The sequence below is a fragment of the Fistularia commersonii genome, chromosome 2 (assembly GCF_037954325.1).
Source record: "Fistularia commersonii isolate RoL2024-O1a breed Wild chromosome 2, RoL_Fcom_v1.0, whole genome shotgun sequence".
Classification (NCBI taxonomy): Eukaryota; Metazoa; Chordata; class Actinopteri; order Syngnathiformes; family Fistulariidae; genus Fistularia; species Fistularia commersonii.
The window spans coordinates 27,021,720-27,041,416 of record NC_141285.1 but is presented as its reverse complement, the minus strand read 5'-3'; the positions used below and the strand labels follow the sequence as shown (position 1 = coordinate 27,041,416).

The 19,697-nt window shown below is 45.8% G+C and overlaps 1 protein-coding gene across 1 annotated transcript in view; it reads right to left on the bottom strand.

The window, feature by feature from the left end:
• nrg3a (neuregulin 3a) overlaps positions 1–10,802 on the bottom strand; it is a 166,023-nt gene extending 155,221 nt beyond the window's left edge. The window contains exon 1 of the mRNA XM_086175265.1: positions 9,314–10,802. Coding sequence (XP_086031391.1) covers positions 9,314–10,034 — 721 coding nt within the window. The 5' untranslated portion in view covers positions 10,035–10,802. The remainder of the gene's footprint in view (positions 1–9,313) is intronic.
• Between the last annotated feature and the right edge of the window lie 8,895 nt (positions 10,803–19,697).

Genomic DNA, 19,697 nt, shown 5'->3' with positions numbered 1-19,697 from the left:
ACAACTGTAGACTTTACACTGAAAAATTGCAAACTTAGGATGGAAAATAAAATTCACGCCTGAAAAGTGTCAACTTTTCACCCAAGTGCTGCAAAGTGGTCACCAGATTAGCAGAGTTGCAAGAAAACTGTAAACCCCACTGCAAAATTGGTCAAATTGACGGTGCAAAACTGTAACCTTGCACTCCAAAAGTGTAAAGTTTTGCTTGGAATTGTAAATGTAACAAAAAAGGTCGACTTTAAGTTAAAAAACAGTAAACCTGACAGCAAGAAATTAAAAACCTTGTCACCCGAGCGTAAACATATGATTAGAAAATGGTAACTTTACACTACAGAAGTGTATACCTTTGTCTGGAACCGTAAATATAAAAAAAGGGCTAGGGAAGTATGCTAAAGGCTGAAGGAGGAGGCTAAAGGCTAGGGAACAAGGCAACAAGGTGAAGGGAGAAGGGCTACAGGCTGAAAGATGAGGCTACAAGGTGAAGGGAGGAGGGCGACAGGTTTGAGGACTAGGCTAAAGGCTAGCAAAGAAGGCTATCAGGTGAAGGAAGGAGGGCTACAGGCCCAAAGATGAGGCTAAAGGCTAGGGAACAAGGCTACAAGGTGAAGGAAGAAGGGCTACTAGCTGGAGAAGGAGGCTAAAGGCTAGGGAACAAGGCTACAAGGTGAAGGAAGAAGGGCTTCTAGCTGGAGAAGGAGGCTAAAGGCTAGGGAAGGAGGCTACAAGGTGAAGGAAGGAGGGCTACAGGTTTGAGGACTAGGCTAAAGGCTAGCCTAGAAGGCTACAAGGTGAAGGAAGCAGGGCTACTGGCCTAAAGATGAGACTAAAGGCCAGGGAAGGGGGGTAAAAGGTAAAAGAAGGAGGGCTACAGGTTTGAGGACTAGGCTAAAGGCTAGCTAAGGAGGCTACAAGGTGAAGGACGCAGGGCTACAGGCCTAAAGATGAGGCTAAAGGCTAAGGAAGGAGGGCTACAAGGTGAAGGAAGGAGGGCTACAGGCCTAAAGATGAGGCTAAAGGCTAGGGAACAAGGCTACAAGATGAAGGAAGAAGGGCTACTAGCTGGAGAAGGAGGCTAAAGGCTAGGGAAGGATGCTACAAGGTGAAGGAAGGAGGGCTACAGGTTTGAGGACTAGGCTAAAGGCTAGCCTAGAAGGCTACAAGGTGAAGGAAGCAGAGCTACAGGCCTAAAGATGCGGCTAAAGGCTAGGGAAGGAGGATAAAAGGTTAAAGAAGGAGGGCTACGGGTTTGACGACTAGGCTAAATGCCAGCTAAGGAGGCTACAAGGTGAAGGAAGGAGGGCTACAGGCCTTAAGATGAGGCTAAATGCAAGCTAAGAAAGCTACAAGGTGATAGAAGCAGGGCCACAGGCCTTAAGATGAGGCTAAAGGCTAGCTAAGGAGGCTACATGGTGAAGGAAGGAGGGCTACAGGTTTGAGGACTAGGCTATAGGCTAGCTAGGGAGGCTACAAGGTGAATGAAGAAGGGCTACAGGCCTTAAGATGAGGCTCAATGCTAGCTAAGGAGATTATGAGGTGAAGGAAGGGGGGCTACAGGAGCTAGAGAGCAGAAAACAGAGTTTGTAAACAGTAAACCTGACGGCAAAAAAAAAACAACAATCCTTGTCACCTGAGAGGAAACTGATCTCCAGAAAACTTTATGGTGCAAAACTGTAACTTTACATTAGAAAAGTGGAAAGTTTGTCCGTCTGCCAAGCCACACGCCCCCTCAGGAAGTGGACTACAGGTCCGCAGCCATGAAAGCAATGCTAACAACACTGTTTTTGTTTTTTTTTTTTGGGGGTGTGGAGGTCAACGGGGAGGAGGTGTGGGCGGCTCCATGGAGTCCACAACCTCCAGCAGACAAATAAATATTTCCAAAAGCCGTTATCTTGTTTTGATAAACGCCGGCAGCCAAAACTCTAATTAAAAACAGAATCCAATTAACTCCTGACGAGAACCCCCGCCCCCCCACACACACACACACACCTCTGCCCCCCCCCATCCAGTTCAACGGGGTCTCAAATTTCCGTGACGACCCACACACACACACACACACACACACACACACACTCAGATTTCCGTTGTCGCTCGCTAACAAGCTAACGGCCCCCCCGATGTAAATGTAAATAACCTGAGTGGGCTGTGGGAGTGGGGGCTCCTCCCTCCTACAACAACTTCCTGCCACTTCAGCTGTTGCTAGTAGGGCCTTTGTTGCCATGGTTACAGTTAATTTTAACAGTTACCACGGCTCATTAAGCCAAATAAGGACCGGCGGCATTTAAAATTGAAAAAAAGTTAATCCATGAATTTAAATGTTCGTATTCACGCGGGTCCGGAGTGATTTTCAGCGTGTTTTGATGATTCCCGTCGCCATGGTTACTCAAACCGATGCCTAAAAATACATAAATGAACGAGTGTGTGTGTGTGTGTGTGTGTGGGGGGCGGTTCGCGTGAGACTGGGCTCTTATTTTGAAAGAAAAAAAAAACAAAAAGTATAAATGAATAAATCAAAAGCATTTCAATTTATTCAACATGCGTCTTCGTCGCCCCTCTGGCGGCCATCTTTGAAGGCTAAAAATATCCACGGCGGATCATCGGGAGGCGGGAACCGCTGAGCGGGCACGTCGCCGTGACAACGATCAATACGGAGGGCCTCGCATCATGTGACACGCTTGACAATATCATCAGTAAGAAATCAGTTAAAATCAGTGTTAACACACCTAGTGTGTGTGTGTGTGAAATGAGTCATGAGTTCTCTCTCTCTCTCACACACACACACACACACACACACACACACACACACACACACACGAGGAAGTGGCTGTTCATTATCTCATACGCCCCGCTAGCTCTGCTAGCGTCACTGAGCTGATGTGTGACTAGCGGCGCTAGACTAGCGCTAACGTAGCATGTTGTAACAAAGACGATGCACAAAATAATAAAAGATTTGACCAAAAATCACCTTTGATCGCCCCTTAAACCTGCAAAATATTACTTTAAAATTATTTTTCTTTAAAAAGCCTTAGACTTGCTAACTTCCCCTGCTGATGCTTTTTGTAAAATTCCTTAAACTGTCAAATATTGTCTTAAAATCCGCCTTAAACGTTCAGGATTCCACTTTGGAGAATCAAAGCTATATATCAATCAAATAATTGATTATCGATTATAATCAAATATTAACCTAAAAATCACCAAAAATCCCTTAAACCTGGATAATCTCTCTTTAATTACTTTGAAAAAAATTACCTGACGATCTCTAGAAATCCCTTAAACCTGCATTAATCCTCACATATTAAACCAAATGCTAAATTTGAGATTAAAAATAAATAATAATAATAATGATAAGTAAATAACACTAAAAATCACAAAAAAAATGAATCCCTGAAATCACACATCACTATCAGGTAAATAATCCCTTATAATCTATTTAAAAAAAAGGGAATTGCTTGAAAATAAGCAAATTTCGGGGGAAAAAAAAAAACAACCAAAAATGACCTTTAACCTTTAAATCTTTTTGCGAACACACAAGAAATATTTCTTTATTTAAAATTCATCTGGATTAATATCGTCTGTGACTGGGGTGGGGGTGGGGGTCAAACACACACACACACACACACACACACACACACACACACACAAGCCCGTCGGGGCCGTGTTACTAAGCAGCTCACAGAATCTAATCCAAGTGTAAAGACTTTGAACTCTGAATCTGCAGGGGGAAAAAAAAAACTTAAATCTGGTTTAAAACCCACAATCTGCCCCCCAGGGGCGCCCCCCGGGCGGGCGGGCGGGCGGGCGGGCGGCGGCGGCGGCGGCGGCGGCGGGAGGCGAAACGCGCTCTGAAACCTTAGTCAGCGCCGGAGAAGGAGGCGTTTCATCAATACGGCCAAAACCCCTTAAAGCAGCATCGGATGCTACCATTTACTGGGGAAATACAACAAATCCACCTTTTATGATCAATAAATGATCAATAAGTTACCAATAAGTGACTCTGCGGATTGAAAGGAACTAACAATTATTGAGGAAAAAAATTAAAATCAATCGAAGATGAGTGTGTGCAGCTCCAGAAGTGCGGGGGTGCTGAGTTGGTACGACCCGCCGTCGCCATGGAGACGAGGTCTCCCAAACAGGAAGTGGGATGTTTCCAAGCCCCGCCCACTTCCTTCGAACGCACTTTTTACGTCCTCAAAGCGTCACGTGCACGTGTGTGTGTGTGTGTGTGTGTGTGTGTGTGTGTGTGTGTATGTGTGTGTGTGTGGCGGTTCCAATGGAAGTGATTTTTAATGAGATACCTTAAATTTGAGGTTATATATAGAAAATATTTTTGAAAATGTATATATTTACATATATCTAAAATTAAAAAGTATATGTTTTTCAAGGTGATTTCTTCCTTCTTTTTTTATACATTTACATTTTTTTTTATAACATTTAACATGAAAATGACATTTTCAGCATTTTCCAGATAATAATATTTCAGTTCCATTTTTTTATTTATATAAAAATGTTTTCAAAAGTTTAAACATATTTCCAAAATAAATCAGATAATAATTTATTTATTCATCTTTATGTTTGATACGTTACATTTTTTTTGGCAGTATGGATTGAATTAAATCCAGCAAATTTGTTTTCATATCAATTTTTTTTTTTTTTTTGGTTTTATTTCAAGTACACAACATTCTGTGAGCTGTTCTCCGCTCACATCAGTTTATTTTCCAACAAATATTTGATGGACTCGCAATCCTGCAAAGAAATAGGGTAATTACACAGTAATAACAGTTATTACACGGTAATAACACAATAATTGCTATATTTTTCTCTAACCTCGGAAACCATGTGCGTCACTTCCATTACAGCTTCATCAATGTTGCTGTTTTCACTCTTTTTCCACAAAAACTGATTTCAATTTCCTTCCAACCATCTTTAAAACAAAAATCCGGATTTTTTTTTTCAAATTTGGTTTCTCTGCGTTTTAGCGAAAAATTATTTAAAGGAATTATTTGTTAATTTCAGCTCATGACTTATTTATTGATTTCTTATTTATAAATTAACGCATTCATTTATCAATTTTTCTATTGATTATGGCTTTTTTCATTTTTGATTTATTGATATTTTGATATTTGATATTAAGGGTCGGTTTATTTCTAAAATTATTGTTGGGAAATTTGTTTGGGCTCTCAAGGAATTTATTTTTGATGTAATTGTTTGGATTTTCAAGGTAATTTGTTTGGATCGTGAAGGAAATATGTTTGGATTTTGAAGAAAATTTACTTTTCTATGAAAATATTTGGATTTTTTCATTTTCAAAGTGATTTACTCAAAATTTCAAGGATATTCTTTTTGGATTGTAAAGGAAATTTTTGGGGCTTTAAAGAAAATTTATTTGGATTTTCAAGCACTCATTTCATTTTGGGAAATTTTAAAAATAATTTTCAAGTTGATTTTTTCAAAATGAAAAATAATTTGTTGGATTTTCAATAGAATTGTTTGACTTTCTAAGGAAGTTACAATGCAACATTTGTATGGATATTCAAGGAAGTTTTTATGGATTTTCAAGGAAATTTGTTTACATTTTCAGGGATTCTTGCCATTTTTTGAACTTTCTTAAAATCATTTTCAAGGTTTGTTCAAAACAAATGATAAACTGTCGGGATTTTCAATAAAATTGTTCGAATTTTCGAGAAAAGTGTTAGAATTTTCAAGGAAGTCTTTTTAATCTTCAAGCTAAATCCATCGGATTTTCAACTATTTTATTTTTCCCCATTTTCAAAAAATCTGTTGGATTTTCAATGAAATCATCGGATTCTTAAGGAATTTCAAATTCAAAGGACATTTGTTTGGATATTCAAGAAAATTTTCGGACCGTAAAAGAAATTTGTTTGAATTTTTAAGGATGTTTTTGAGGAAATTTGTGTGGATTTTCAAAGATTCTGGTCATTTTTTGAACTTTTTAAAAACAACTTTCAAGTTTGGTTCTTTTCAATGAAATTGTTCAAAATTTTCAAGAAAGTCAAGCAAACTCCTTTGGATTTTCAACAATAAATTTTTCTCATTTTCAAAGAGATTCACTCAAATCTAAAAGTCATTTATTTGTATTTTCAAGCTGAAACTTGTAACTGCCGTCCAATTACCGTCCGAATACCCTCGACGTCTCCGCGCCTAATCTAGATCTAATCTGTAATCTGCAGATAATCCCTGCTCCTCTGGCGGCCAATCAGAGCAGAGCGCTAATAGCAAAGCTATCAACTGGTACTAAACAAATTGGACTGAAGGTTGTGTGTGTGTGTGTGTGTGTGTGTGTGTGTGTGTGTGGGGTAGTATTGGGGGGTTTGGAAGCGGGGAAGCCGTGGGGGGGGGGCGGTTAATAACGAGTTCTTTTTCCTTCTTGGCGGTTAATTAACAAACGAGCGGCAAGGTGACGAATGGCTCCCATTTCTACTCCCATGCTAATGAATTGATAGCGGTTTTTGCTTCCCCCGCCAGCTCCACCCTCCTGCTAGCCAATTACTGAGGGGGGAGGAAGGGGGAAGGCTAACGGTTGTGTTAGCATACCAACGGGGACAATTCTGTAGTTATGAAAACCGGAGAACTCCACCCACCCCCATGGATTAACTAATCCAGACTTGACAAGTAATCCAGACTTGACAAGTAATCCAGACTGGATGAAGCATTGTTGTTTCGTCGTGGCTAAACGATGCAAGAAAGCGATTCACCAAAATGAAATAAACGGCAAAAAGCACTTTTTATTTGTTATTATCGTCTTATTGAAGATGCTTATTAGCGTAGCATGTTATTGTCTGTTAACAACCTTTTTGGTTGTGCTGGAGAACAGGTAGGAATTAGTCGGCTAGCTGGCTAGCTAATCTCTGATTCGGCCATCTTGTTACACCGGATACGTAAGCAGACAAATGACTGCTCCTATTGATTCTTTTTCAAGCTAATTCAATTAGCATTCACACTATTTTCACACACCAGAACGACGTCCGGTCTCAAATGTAGCTCCATCATGTGTTTGGACTGCAGGAGGAACCCGGAGAACCCTGAGGAACCCCACGCAGACATAAGTAGAACATGGACCGTCCGCCGCGAGCACTAACCACCGCTAGTCAAAGCTAACTGCTGCACCCCACCCAGACATAAGCAGAACTCAGACCATCCGCCGCGAGCGCTAACCACCGCTAATCAAAGCTAACTGCTGCACCCCACCCAGACATAAGCAGAACACGGACCTTCCGCCGCGAGCGCTAACCACCGCTAATCAAAGCTAACTGCTGCACCCCATGCAGACATAAGCAGAATGTTGACCTACCACCGCTGCACCGTTGTGTTTGCGTGTCCATTATTGACGTACCCGTGAGTAAAAATCTTTTGGTGCAAATTTCAAAATGACAAAAAGCTAACCGCTAACTTAACACCGCGACTTGTCCAGAGGTCTCGCGAGGAGAAGAAGCATAAACGCCGCCGCCGGTCCAAGTAGATGGCGTTAGCGGTACCGCGGCGTCCGGCGGGAAGAGGAGGAGGGGTGTAATAGTGGACTTAAACGGCGGGGAATAAACAGGAAGTGGCGGTTTTGCGCCGGCCGAGTTCCGGAGCGGCGCTGACCTGCCAGCTCTGATCCTCCGGCGGACTTAAAAGAGCAGATGCGAGGGGGGGGGGTTGGTGGATCGGGGAAAAAGCGGCGCCGTTAAAAATATAATCCAATCCCCGCGGCTGCGGAGACGGCCGAGTCGGGACACGGAACGGGAGGGTGAGGATGAAGAGGAGGTGGCGGTTCGGTGATGTGACACCATTTTGAGAGCTGGGAGGGGGGAGGGGGGGGTCGTCACGGAGGAGGCGGGGCTTGTTGTCGGTGTGTCATCGACCGGCGCGGCGATCGATAGCGCTCGCGGGATTAGAGGCCGGCGACAAAGACGCGCTGGGACGTCTTGGAAAGCGGCGCCTTCGGCCGGGCGCTTCGTCTTATTACATAGTAATAACACGGTCGTAAGGGTGTTATAACCAAAACGCAAAAATAAAACGGCGTGACGAGGCGGCGTGATTGGCTGTCACAGACACCTTGTTATTTCGGGCGACCGAGCCGCCGGGAAAAGGGAAACGACACGGCGCCAAAATAAGAGCCTGCTTTTCAAGAGCAGCTTCGCCTCCAAACAAATGTAAACTCCAGGAGGGGGGAATATAAAGAAATAGTGTTTTTTTTCCACATACGAGTACACGATGTATCCCGAAGTATTTGGACAACTCTGATTTGCAGGTGGTTTTTCCGTCACACATGATGCCAGAAGTACTACAACTCCAAAATATATTAGATCACGGGCTGAACTTGACCCTGACTGGAGGACCTGGACATGTATCTTCAGTCCACTTGTTGACAGAACCTCAAACAGCACTAAGGGGAAGAGGCACGACTAGTAGTACCACTACTTGTACTACAACCACTACTACCACTACTAGAGATCATCCAAATATAATCCCGGTTCTGGTCCAAACCACCTTCTGGAGTCCAACTCTGTGAAAGCACCAACCTGGAACAACAGTAAATCATCTGAGACAGTGGGATAGGGTGGGTTAACCTTTGACCCCTGACCCCTGTGGGCCAAAGGGTTTCCCCTCAGTGGACCCATCAGAGGTCACCTGACCCTTTAGAGCGGTATGGTCCGGTGTAAAGCGGGAATTTGGGCTTGAAACCACTATGGGGGAGGGGCCATGTTGACCCCTGACCCCCCAAAACCGCCAAACCCCAACCCAGACCCCGAGTCGGGGCGCCCCGGACGGACCGAGCTTCAGACCCAATTAGCATTTCGTCACCGCTAGTTTGTATCAAGGGCAAAGCGAACCACCGGGCGCATCCCAAAAGCCATCGCCGAGGAGCTTCCTGCCCCCCCCCCCCTGCTTGGCGATGCTGACGCTCGCACATACACGCCCTTCGTGCACGTGCGCGCGCACAGCGTACACACACACACACACACAAGTCACAGTCATTAGCATCCCGGAGGCATCGCAGCCGGTTTGAAAGTAAAGAAAGAAACAAAGTGCTGAAAGGAGGCAACCGGGCCGGGGGAAGGGGAGATGCTAACCCACGGCGTGCTAAGTGACGCTACGCTAACGTCACATGACTCAGCAGAAACCGAGCGAAGAGTACACCGATTGATCAGCGACTCCCGGTTCGCGCGGTCCCGCGCTTCCGATCGATTCCATCGGACCCCGCCGGCGGCCTTTTGAGGCAATGCTAACGCTAAGACGCGGCGTAAACGCCAAAGAAAATCAATAGCGAGATCACAGAAGCTCCTCGGCGGGAACGGCGGGGTTTCGGACTCACGTGTTTTGCGGTGTCCGTGGGCGCGGGTGGTCGCCGTGGTGGTGGTGGCCTCCGTGGCGGCGGCGGCGGTTGTATGTTCCACGGTCCACATTTGCGTAGAGTCGTGTAGAACCGTCGGGTTGGACGGCGAGGCGCTGGACGTCGCCGATCCGACCGGGAAGGTGGTCCTCGGCGGCGCCGCGGTGGTGGTAAACGGTACGTTCCGATGGACGGGACTCCGAGGGGTCGCTTGGCTACCGGAAGCGCCGCCGCCTCTCGGGTTCATCGTGGTCCCCGTTCGAGTTCTGCCTTTCGCCGCCGTGACCGTTCTGGGCGTGGGGTCGGCGGCGGCGGCGGCGGCGGCGGCGGTCGTGGTGGTGGTGGTGTCGGGGATCTTGGGGATCCCGCTGGGTTTGGAGAGAAAAATGGGGTCCTGTCCGATCCGGTTGGCGTCCACCAGGTCCGTGGGAACGTAATCCCGCACCGTTCCCACGACGATCCACTTGAGGAGCATGAGGCTGAGCCCCAGGCCGATGAAGCCGATCAGAAGGGGGACGGCGCAGAGCCACGTCTGCTGGCGGGGCCACACGGCGCAGCGGAGCGGGCCGCGGTCCGGCGCCGGGGCCTCGCCGCGGGCCCCCGCCGCCGCCCCGCCGGCCCCCTCCGGCTCCTCCAGGATGACGGCCCCCGGGCCGGCGCCCTCGCTCATCCTCCCCCCCTGCTGCCGTCCTTTATGGCTCATTTACGGACCCCGGGAGAACCATCCGGAACACGAGGGGGGGGGTGTAATCCAAGGATGGGGCGGGGGGGTTGGGGCGGGGGGTGCATGCACACACGCGCGCAGGCGCGCACGCACGCGCGCACACTCACGCACACACCAGCGGAGTTCGAAGGGAAACGGGAGCGACTTCGGTCCTCCTTCTGGTCTTCTCGGCCCCCCCTCCACCGCGCGCCTCCGACCGCCCCCCCCCCCCGCGCGCCTCCTCTCCTCCCCTTCCTCCACCTCCTTCGACTCCGTCCGGAACTTCAGAAGCCGGGAGGAAGAGGAGGACGAAGCGGTGGAGGGAGGAGAAGGATGGCGGAGGCTGGCGGACGGGGATGGGTGGGAAAAAAGGGGGGCGACTTCACATGCGTGCACGCGCGGCGACGGTCAACGGAGGGGTGGGGGGGGGCGTCACTGCAGCACGGACCCACCGACGATACCGGTGCACGCGCACACGCGCACCCCCCCCCCCCCCTCCCAACCACCACCACCACCACGCACCTCCTCCTCCTCCTCCTCCCCGGTACCGGGACTGTCTGCCGGGAGGCGGGGAGTCAAAGTTGCGGGGTGTTGCTCCTGGTGGAGCCTCCCGGGGATGAGGTGTTTTTAAAATCTTATTTTCAAAATAAAAGTAATTTCCGGGTTTTTTTGTTTTTTTTTTTCGGACCCTCGAGTCCCCCCCCCCCCCCACCCCCAACCCCCTCCAAAAAAAAAAAAAAAAAAAAAAAAAAAAAAAAATCTACCTCCGCTCGTCCTCCTGGAAGATCAGCGGACCTTCTCGTTGTTCTCGCCGGGCTCCTCAAACCCTCCCCGGGTCGCGGAGCAGCCGCTCCTCCTCCTCCGACGGACTTTCCGTCGTGCGCGGCGGAGGTGAAGAAGAAGAAGAAGAAGAAGAAGAAGAAGAGGAGGAGGAGGAGGATGAAGATGGTGGTGAGGAGGAGGAGGAGGTGGATGAAGGTGCGGCTGGCGGCGCGGATGGATCCGCAGGAGCGACGCGCGGATGGATCCGCTGCTCCTCCTCCAGGACCAGGACGATCTCACTCCTCTTCCTCCTCCTCCTTTTTTTTTTTTTTTTTTTTTTTTTTGTGGTAGGTTGGGGGGGGTGAGAGGAGAAGGAGTGAGAGGATGAAGAGAGGAAATAATAAAAAATAATAAAAAAAAATAGGAGAAATTCCTCCACAGCGGGACGGAAGAGAGAGAAGAGAGGGATGAGGAGGAGGAGAAGAAGAAGAAGAGGAAAAAATGCAGTTTAAAACGCGTCCGTGAGATGATGCTGCTGCGCGCGGCGTGCACGCCACCTCTCTCTCTCTCTCTCTCTCTCTCTCTCTCTCGAGAAGCTCGCTCGTTCGCTCGACGTGCACGCGCACGACACGCAGAAGTTGCGACCGGAAGGCTCGGTCGTGTGTGTGCGTGTGCGCGCGCACGCACGCACACCCCCCCCCCCCCCCCCCCCCCCCCGGTCGTTCTCGTAGTCGTCGTGTGTGTCGTGCGCGCGCCTTTTACCTGTGGCGGGATTTTGGGGAGAAAGGGAGAGAGAGATGGAGGGATAAAAGAGAGAGAGATGGAGGGATGAGAGAAATGGAGGGATGGAGAGGAAGGAGGATGGAGGAATATAGAGTGATAGAGGGATGAGAGATGGAGGGATGGAGGGAGCGATGGAGATGGAGGGATGAGAAAAAGAGATGGAGGGATGAGAGAGAGATGGAGGAATATAGGGAGATGGAGGGATGAGAGATGGAGGGATGAGAGATGGAGGGATGAATGGAGCGATAGAGATGGAGGGATGAGAAAAATAGAGATGGAGGGATGAGAGAGAGATGGAGGGATGGATGGAAGGATGAGAGAGATGAAGGGATGGATGGAAGGAGGATGGAGGAATATAGAGTGATAGAGGGATGAGAGATGGAGGGATGGAGGGAGCGATAGAGATGGAGGGATGAGAAAAATAGAGATGGAGGGATGAGAGAGAGATGGAGGAATATAGGGAGATGGAGGGATGAGAGATGAGGGGGAAAGAGAGATGGAGGGATGTAGAGAGAGAGATGGAGGGATGGATGGAAGGATGAGAGATGGAGGGATGAGGGAGGCAGAGAGAGATGGAGGAATATGTAGAGTGATAGAGGGATGGGAGATGGAGGGATGAGAAAGAGAGATGAATGGATGGAGAGGGTGATGGAGGGATGAGGGGTAGAACAATATATATGGATTTGAGAAAGAGAGGGAGAGATGGAGGGATGAGAGATGGAGGAGGATGGAGGAATATGTAGAGTGATGGAGGGATGAGAGAGAGAGATGGAGGGATGGATGGAAGCATGAGAGAGATGGAGGGATGAGAGAGAGATGAAGGAATATATAGAGATGGAGGGATAGAGAGGAAGGAGGATGGAGGAGTATGTAGAGTGATGGAGGGATGAGAGAAAGATGGAGGGATGGAGAGATGGAGGGATGAGGGAGGCAGAGAGAGATGGAGGAATATAGAGTGATAGAGGGATGAGAGATGGAGGGATGGAGGGAGCGATGGAGATGGAGGGATGAGAAAAAGAGATGGAGGGATGAGAGAGATGGAGGGATGAGAAAGAGGGAGGGATAGAAAGAGAGATGAAGGGATGGAGAGGGTGATGGAGGGATGAGAGAGATGAAGGGATATATAGAGATGGAGGGATAAATAAAAAGATGGAGGGATGAGAAAGAGAGATGGAGGGATGAGGGAGGGATGGAGGAATATATAGAAAGATGGAGGGATGAGAGACAGAACAATATATATGTATTAGAGAGAGAGAGAGAGAGAGAAAGATGGAGGGATGAAAGAGAGAGAAGAGAGAAGATAAAGAGATGCTGCACGTGCTGGAACCCGCAGAGACCCGGATGTTCCTTCACCTCCGAGTGCGTGAATGTGCGGGATGAACGCAGAACACGGGGGAGAAGAAGAGAAGAAGAAGAGAAGAAGAAGAGAAGAAGAGAAGAAGAAAAAGAGGAGAAGAAAAGGAGGCGTTTCCCAGGAGCCGATCTGAGCTGTCAATCATCCGCTAAGCCCCGCCCCCTGCCGGCAGGCGACCCGCTCAGAAATAAACTAATATTTAATATTTACAAATATTTACAACTACTATACACTTATGTATGATAAATAAAGCGGCGTTGAATAATTAATGTACAAGTAAAATGTTTAGTTTTTTTTGGTTTTAAGTTTCTCTAGAAATATTTTTTTTGTTTTGTTTTTTTTTTAAACGGAACTTTCGTTTTAAAACGGTCTGATATTTTAATCTGTTTTAAATTGAGTCAGATTAAATGTCAGATTACAGATGTCCGTTGTGGAGAAAAAAAAAATATTATATTACACACACATATATATATATATATATATATATAAAATCATTGATATTAACTCCTATTTATATTTATATAAAATATATAGAAGTGGAAAAAAAAACCCTGAAACTGTCGAATGAATGATAATATTTTTTGAATAACTAATAGAAACTGCTTACACCTGGATTGTCAGGTAATCTCCTGGAGCACATGTTCCTCAGGGCCGGGAACGGGATCCAAACAGGAAGTGACCTCACGGGAAGTGACCTCACAGGAAGTGATGCCATGACGACGAAAGCTCTACAACTGTTCCTTTAAAACTCGAGTAAGCGGTGAGAAGATAATAAACATGGAAGTTTAAGTTTATATTTATATGCAAACAATTATTTATAAAAACACATAATATAGAAATATAAATATAAATAATTTATGTAAATATTTTCAAAAGACATAAAAAAATCCCTGGTGGTTTTTTTTTTCAATATGCAAACAATTCTTTACAAAAACACATAATATAGAAATATAAATATAATAATTTATGTAAATATTTTCAAAAGACAAAGAAAATCCCTGGTGTTTTTTTTTTTCAATATGCAAACAATTATTTATAAAAACACATAATATAGAAATATAAATATAATAATTTATGTAAATATTTTCAAAAGACAAAGAAAATCCCTGGTGTTTTTTTTTTTCAATATGCAAACAATTATTTATAAAAACACATAATATAGAAATATAAATATAATAATTTATGTAAATATTTTCAAAAGACAAAGAAAATCCCTGGTGTTTTTTTTTTTTTCAATATGCAAACAATTATTTATAAAAACACATAATATAGAAATAAAAATATAAATAATTTATGTAAATATTTTCAAAAGACATAAAAAAATCCCCGGTGTTTTTTTTTCAACATGCAAACAATTATTTATAAAAACACATAATATAGAAATATAAATATAAATAATTTATGTAAATATTTTCAAAAGAAATAAAGAAAATCCCCGGTGTTTTTTTTTCACTTTTTTTTCATTTGTTTGCTTTGGTTGTTTTTTTTCCCCCCTAAAATAAGTTTCTTAAGTTTTTGAAAAATAAAATATTGAAAAATCCAGTTTGTCGTATTTCCTAAGGTGCAACACACACATATAAAAAAAATACAGTTGGAAAAAACATTAGGTAAATAGTTTTTAATAAAATTATGATCATACATCTCACCAGACACACACACACACACACACACACACATAAAAGAAGTCTGACAGCAAACACCATCATGGTGGAGCACCTCCATGGGTGAACATCTCCAGCTCCTTCCAGGCCGGGCTGAGGGCCTCCCCCTCCTTCTGGTCGCCGTGGAAACGCAGGGTTTGATCGCGATAGGCCGTCTCAGATGGCCGCCGTGATTCACGCTTGTTTTTTATGCCACGCACGGTGTTTTTATCTCCGTGCCCGATCCCTCGTTCATCAACGTGCCAACGGGGTCCGCCGGGGTCGGGGGGGGTCAGGCCCTTCCTTGGGTGTGTGTGTGTGTGTGTGTGTGTGTGTGTGTGTGTGTGTGTGGACATTTACACACCGCTGTCACCAGAGAAGCTGCACATTAGCATCCCAGCGCTAACAGGTCCATGGGCTCACCTGGTAAAACCGGTGAAAGCATCTTTTGCGGGACGGCTCCGGGAACCCGGTCGCCGTGGGAACCGGTTGAAAGAAAAAAAAAATGGCGAGGCCCGCGGACGAGAGCGGGATTAATCGGCAAACACGAGGTGTCGGAAATGTCAAAAAACTTACATTTGCATGTAAACGAAGCGGGGGAATTATGAGCGGGAGCTGCGACCTGCGTTGCCGTGGCGATAACAACCCCCCCCCCATGGCACCTCCAACCCCCAACCAGGTCCTGGAGGGACTGAAATATTTGCAGCACCAAGCTAGTTATCTTAACCCGCAAGTGCTCCATCAACAAACTTGGATGTGTCCCCTCGTTAATTGTGCACAAACTTCTTACTGGTAATGATGGAAAGCTTATCCTAACCCTAACTCTAACCCTTTACCCTAGCGCTAACCCTAGCCATAGCGCCAATCTTAACCCTAGCGCTAACCCTAGCCATAGCTCCAATCTTAACCCGAGCGCTAATCCTAGCCATAGCGCCAATCTTAACCCTAGCGCTAACCCTAGCCATAGCTCCAATCTTAACCCTAGCGCTAACCCTAGCCATAGCTCCAATCTTAACCCGAGCGCTAACCCTAGCCATAGCTCCAATCTTAACCCGAGCGCTAACCCTAGCCATAGCACCAATCTTAACCCTAGCGCTAACCCTAGCCATAGCTCCAATCTTAACCCTAGCGCCAACCCTAGCCATAGCTCCAATCTTAACCCTAGAGCTAACCCTAGCCATAGCTCCAATCTTAACCCGAGCGCTAATCCTAGCCAAAGCACCAATCTTAACCCGAGCGCTAATCCTAGCCATAGCGCCAATCTTATCCTGAGTACTAATCCTAGGCATAGCGCCATCTTAACTCTAGTGCTAACCCTAGCCATAGCACCAATCTTATCCTGAGTACTAATCCTAGGCATAGCGCCATCTTAACTCTAGTGCTAACGCTAGCCACAGCTCCAATCTTATCCTGATCACTAACCCTAGCCATAGCGCCAATCTTAACTCTAGTGCTAACGCTAGCCATAGCTCTAACCTTAATTCTAGCGCTTACCTGAACCCTACCACCAATGTTAACTCTAGTGCTAACCCTAGCTATAGCTCCAATCTTATCCTGAGCGCTAACCCTAGCCATAGCGCCAATCTTTCCCCGAGAGCTAACCCTAGCCATAGCGCCAATCTTTCCCCGAGAGCTAACCCTAGCCATAGCGCCAATCTTTCCCCGAGCGCTAACCCTAGCCATAGCTCTAAACGTAATTCTAGCGCTAACCTTAACCCTACCACCAATATTAACTCTAGTGCTCACTCTAGCTATAGCTCAAATCTAGAACCTGGCGCGAAAAGTAACACTAGCGCTAACACCAACGCCAAACTTAACCCTAGTGCTAACGCTAACTCTAGCTCCAACTTGAACCCCACCAGATACCGTTCTTCAGATGAACCATTTTGAGGACCTCCACCCTGGCATCGGTGGTTCTGACCCTCTTCCCAAACCTCAACCTTGATGAAAACCAACATTATTTTTTTTGTTTTCCTCTAAATCCTTAATTTACCGGGAGCAGCGGAACATCGTCGGCATAGAGGGAGCAAAATTGGACGGAATGAGAAGATCGCTAGCCGCCGGCCGTCGCCAAGGATACGAGGATGGAGCTGAAGATGGGGTGAGTCGGACACGGGACTGAAACGACCCCCGCGGGTAACCAACCCCCCCCAACGCTTCTTGTTAGCGGGGGCGAGAAATCCATAACTTGTCACCGATTTACTGCCGGTTTGTTTATTTATTTCTTTCTTTCCCGTCCGCGATCGATGAGCGAAGAAATATCGAGGTGAGGAAGAGCGGCGGCTGCGTTAGTTACCGCTTCATCGCTGATAATTCAGAGCTCTCGGGTCCTCGGGACGTTTCTCCGTGCTGTTTAGAATAAAAAAAAAAGTAAAGTGGAAAAAAAAAATGAAATAAAAAGTCCAATTACAGCCTGACATTAAGACGCTGTCGTTAAATCATTCGGTCCGATGACACGTCTCAAAATGTCAACATCTCGTCTTGCTAGCCGGCGGAGCCAGTAAAGAGCAGGATATATAAAAAGAATATGTATGTCATGGGCCGGGAGGCGGGGCTAAATCTGGACCAATCACGTTGCAGACAAAATTCACTCATTCAGTCACATGACTGAGAGACATGTATGTCTCATTCACCCTCTCATTCACATGTGATGCAAAAAAATGCAATAATCCCCTCATTCATTCACATGTCATCGAGAGACATGCTGACATTCACCCTCTCATTCATATATAATCAGAAAAGTTCACTTTTTTATTCATGTGCTCATCTTCTTATTCCTGCATCATCGAGAAATATAACATTTACTCATTCGTTCATAAAACATTCACCCTTTCATTCGTGTCATGAAGAGATAAAACCATTCGCTCATTCATTCACAGGTCATATTTAGACAGTTAGTTGATTCACTCACATGTCTAACTGCTAACTGATGCTAATCTCGGCTAACCTCAGCTAACCACTTTTAATCACTGCGAACCCCTGCCAACCAATGCTAAACACTGTTAACCAAAGCTAGCCACTGCTAGGCACAGTGAATCACTGCTAACCAGAACTTACCATTTCTAACCACTAATAGACAATGATAAAAACTGCTAACCAATGCTAACCTCAACTAACATATGGTAGCAAAAGCTAACCACTGTTAGCCACTGCCAACTACTGTTGACCAATGGTAAACACTGTTAACCAATGCTAAATTCAACTCATGAATGCGAATCAAAGCCAACCACTTCTAGTGAGTGCTAACCACTGCTAGCCACTGTGAACCAATGGCAAACACTGCTAACCAACGCTAACCTCAGCTTACTATTGCAAACCACTATCAACCCCTTTTTAAAAACAACAAACCATTGCTATCCAAAGCTAACCAGTGCTAACACGAAAGCCAACCAACCCTAATGACTGTTAACCCCTGCTTACCTCCACTAACCACTGCTAACCAGTCCACCACCCTGCAGCCTGACACACACACACACACATTTTTGAACCTTGCTGCTAAAAGCATGTTTTCAAAGCCTCTATTAATGTAAAACATTTCTCTGTGCTGAAGAGCAGGAGGAGATGAAGAAGAAAAAAAAAGGGAAAATCTGAATCACCAGCTTACGTTCCACTTCCTGTCCGGACAGGAAACAACCAGTCTTTAATTTTTGCTGAATTTGAATGTGAAACCAATGCAAACTACGGCTAACCAAAGCTAACTACTTCTAAACACTGCTAGCCACTGCTAACCACTGTGAACCACAGCAAACCAATGCTTCACATTGCTAACCAATGCTAACCACTGCTCAGAACTGCTAACCAAAGCTAATCATTGTTTAGTACCGCAAACCACTGCTAACCACTGCTAGCCACTCCACCACCTTGAAGCCTGACACACACACACACACACACACACACACACACAAACACACACACACACACACACACACATATTTTTGAACCTTGTTGCTAAAAGCATGTTTTGAAAGCCTCTAATCATGGAATATATTTATCTAAGCTGAAGAGGATGAGATGAAGATAAAAAAAATGGAAAATCTGAATCACCATTCTACATCCCACTTCCTGTCCAGACAGGAAACAACAATCACTCTTAAATTTTCGCACGAGCAACGAATGTTGATCGACGGCGCACGTAGCATGACCGCTAGATTCAGCCACTCACCCATTCATTCATTCATTCATGCATTTCGAAGCCCCTCCGGACGTTTAACCAGTCAAATTGTTTCCTTCACGCTTCATGAGGCGTCTATCGTCTTTGAATTGTAAATTACCAGCAGGAAACACACACACACACACACACACACACACACACACACAGGCGTGCTGGTTGGACGTCACTGATGCGAGCGAATCGGCCGAGCGGCACATTTCCCTTCACCCTCGTTTGATTTGTTTGTTGTTGTTTGTTGTTTGTTGTTGTTGTTGTGTTTCCCCGCCCGGACGCCGCCATGCAAAGGCGGGTTTTAACGGCTCTTGTTAAAAAAAAACAAACAAAAACAAAAATAAAACCTTGGTTATTCTCTCTAATTTGTGAGTAAGGGTGATATTAAGAGAAGAAAATAAGCTCTTTGTGCTTTGCTGACTTGTTCTTTGTTTTCTGGGTGCAGAGGTGGAGGCGCGGTGGTGCGGGGCTAGCATTGGTTAGCATTGGTTAGCAGGTGTTTGCATTGGTAAGCATTGGTTAGTGGAGTTTGCATTCATTAGCATTGGTTAGCAGGGGTTTGCATTTATCAGCATCAGTTAGCAGGGGTTGGAAGGGTTTTGCATTAGCTAGCAGGGGTTGCCTTGGTTACTATTGGTAAGCGGCATTTTTTTCCATTGGCTAGCATTGGTTAGCGGACTTTGCATGGGTAAGCATTAGCAGGGGTTTCACTGATAAACATTGGTTAGCAGGGGTTTACATTAGTTCACATCGTTCGTATTGGTAAGCATTGGTTAGCAGAGGCTTGCAATGGTTATCAGGGGTTTGCATTGGTTAGCATTGGTTTGTAGAATGTGCATTGTTAGCATTGGCTAGCAGCGTTTATTTTGGTAAGCATTGATTAGCGGAGTATGTATTGATAAGCATTGGTTAGCAGGGGTTTGCATTGATCCCCATTGGTTAGCAGGGGTTAGAGGGGGTGG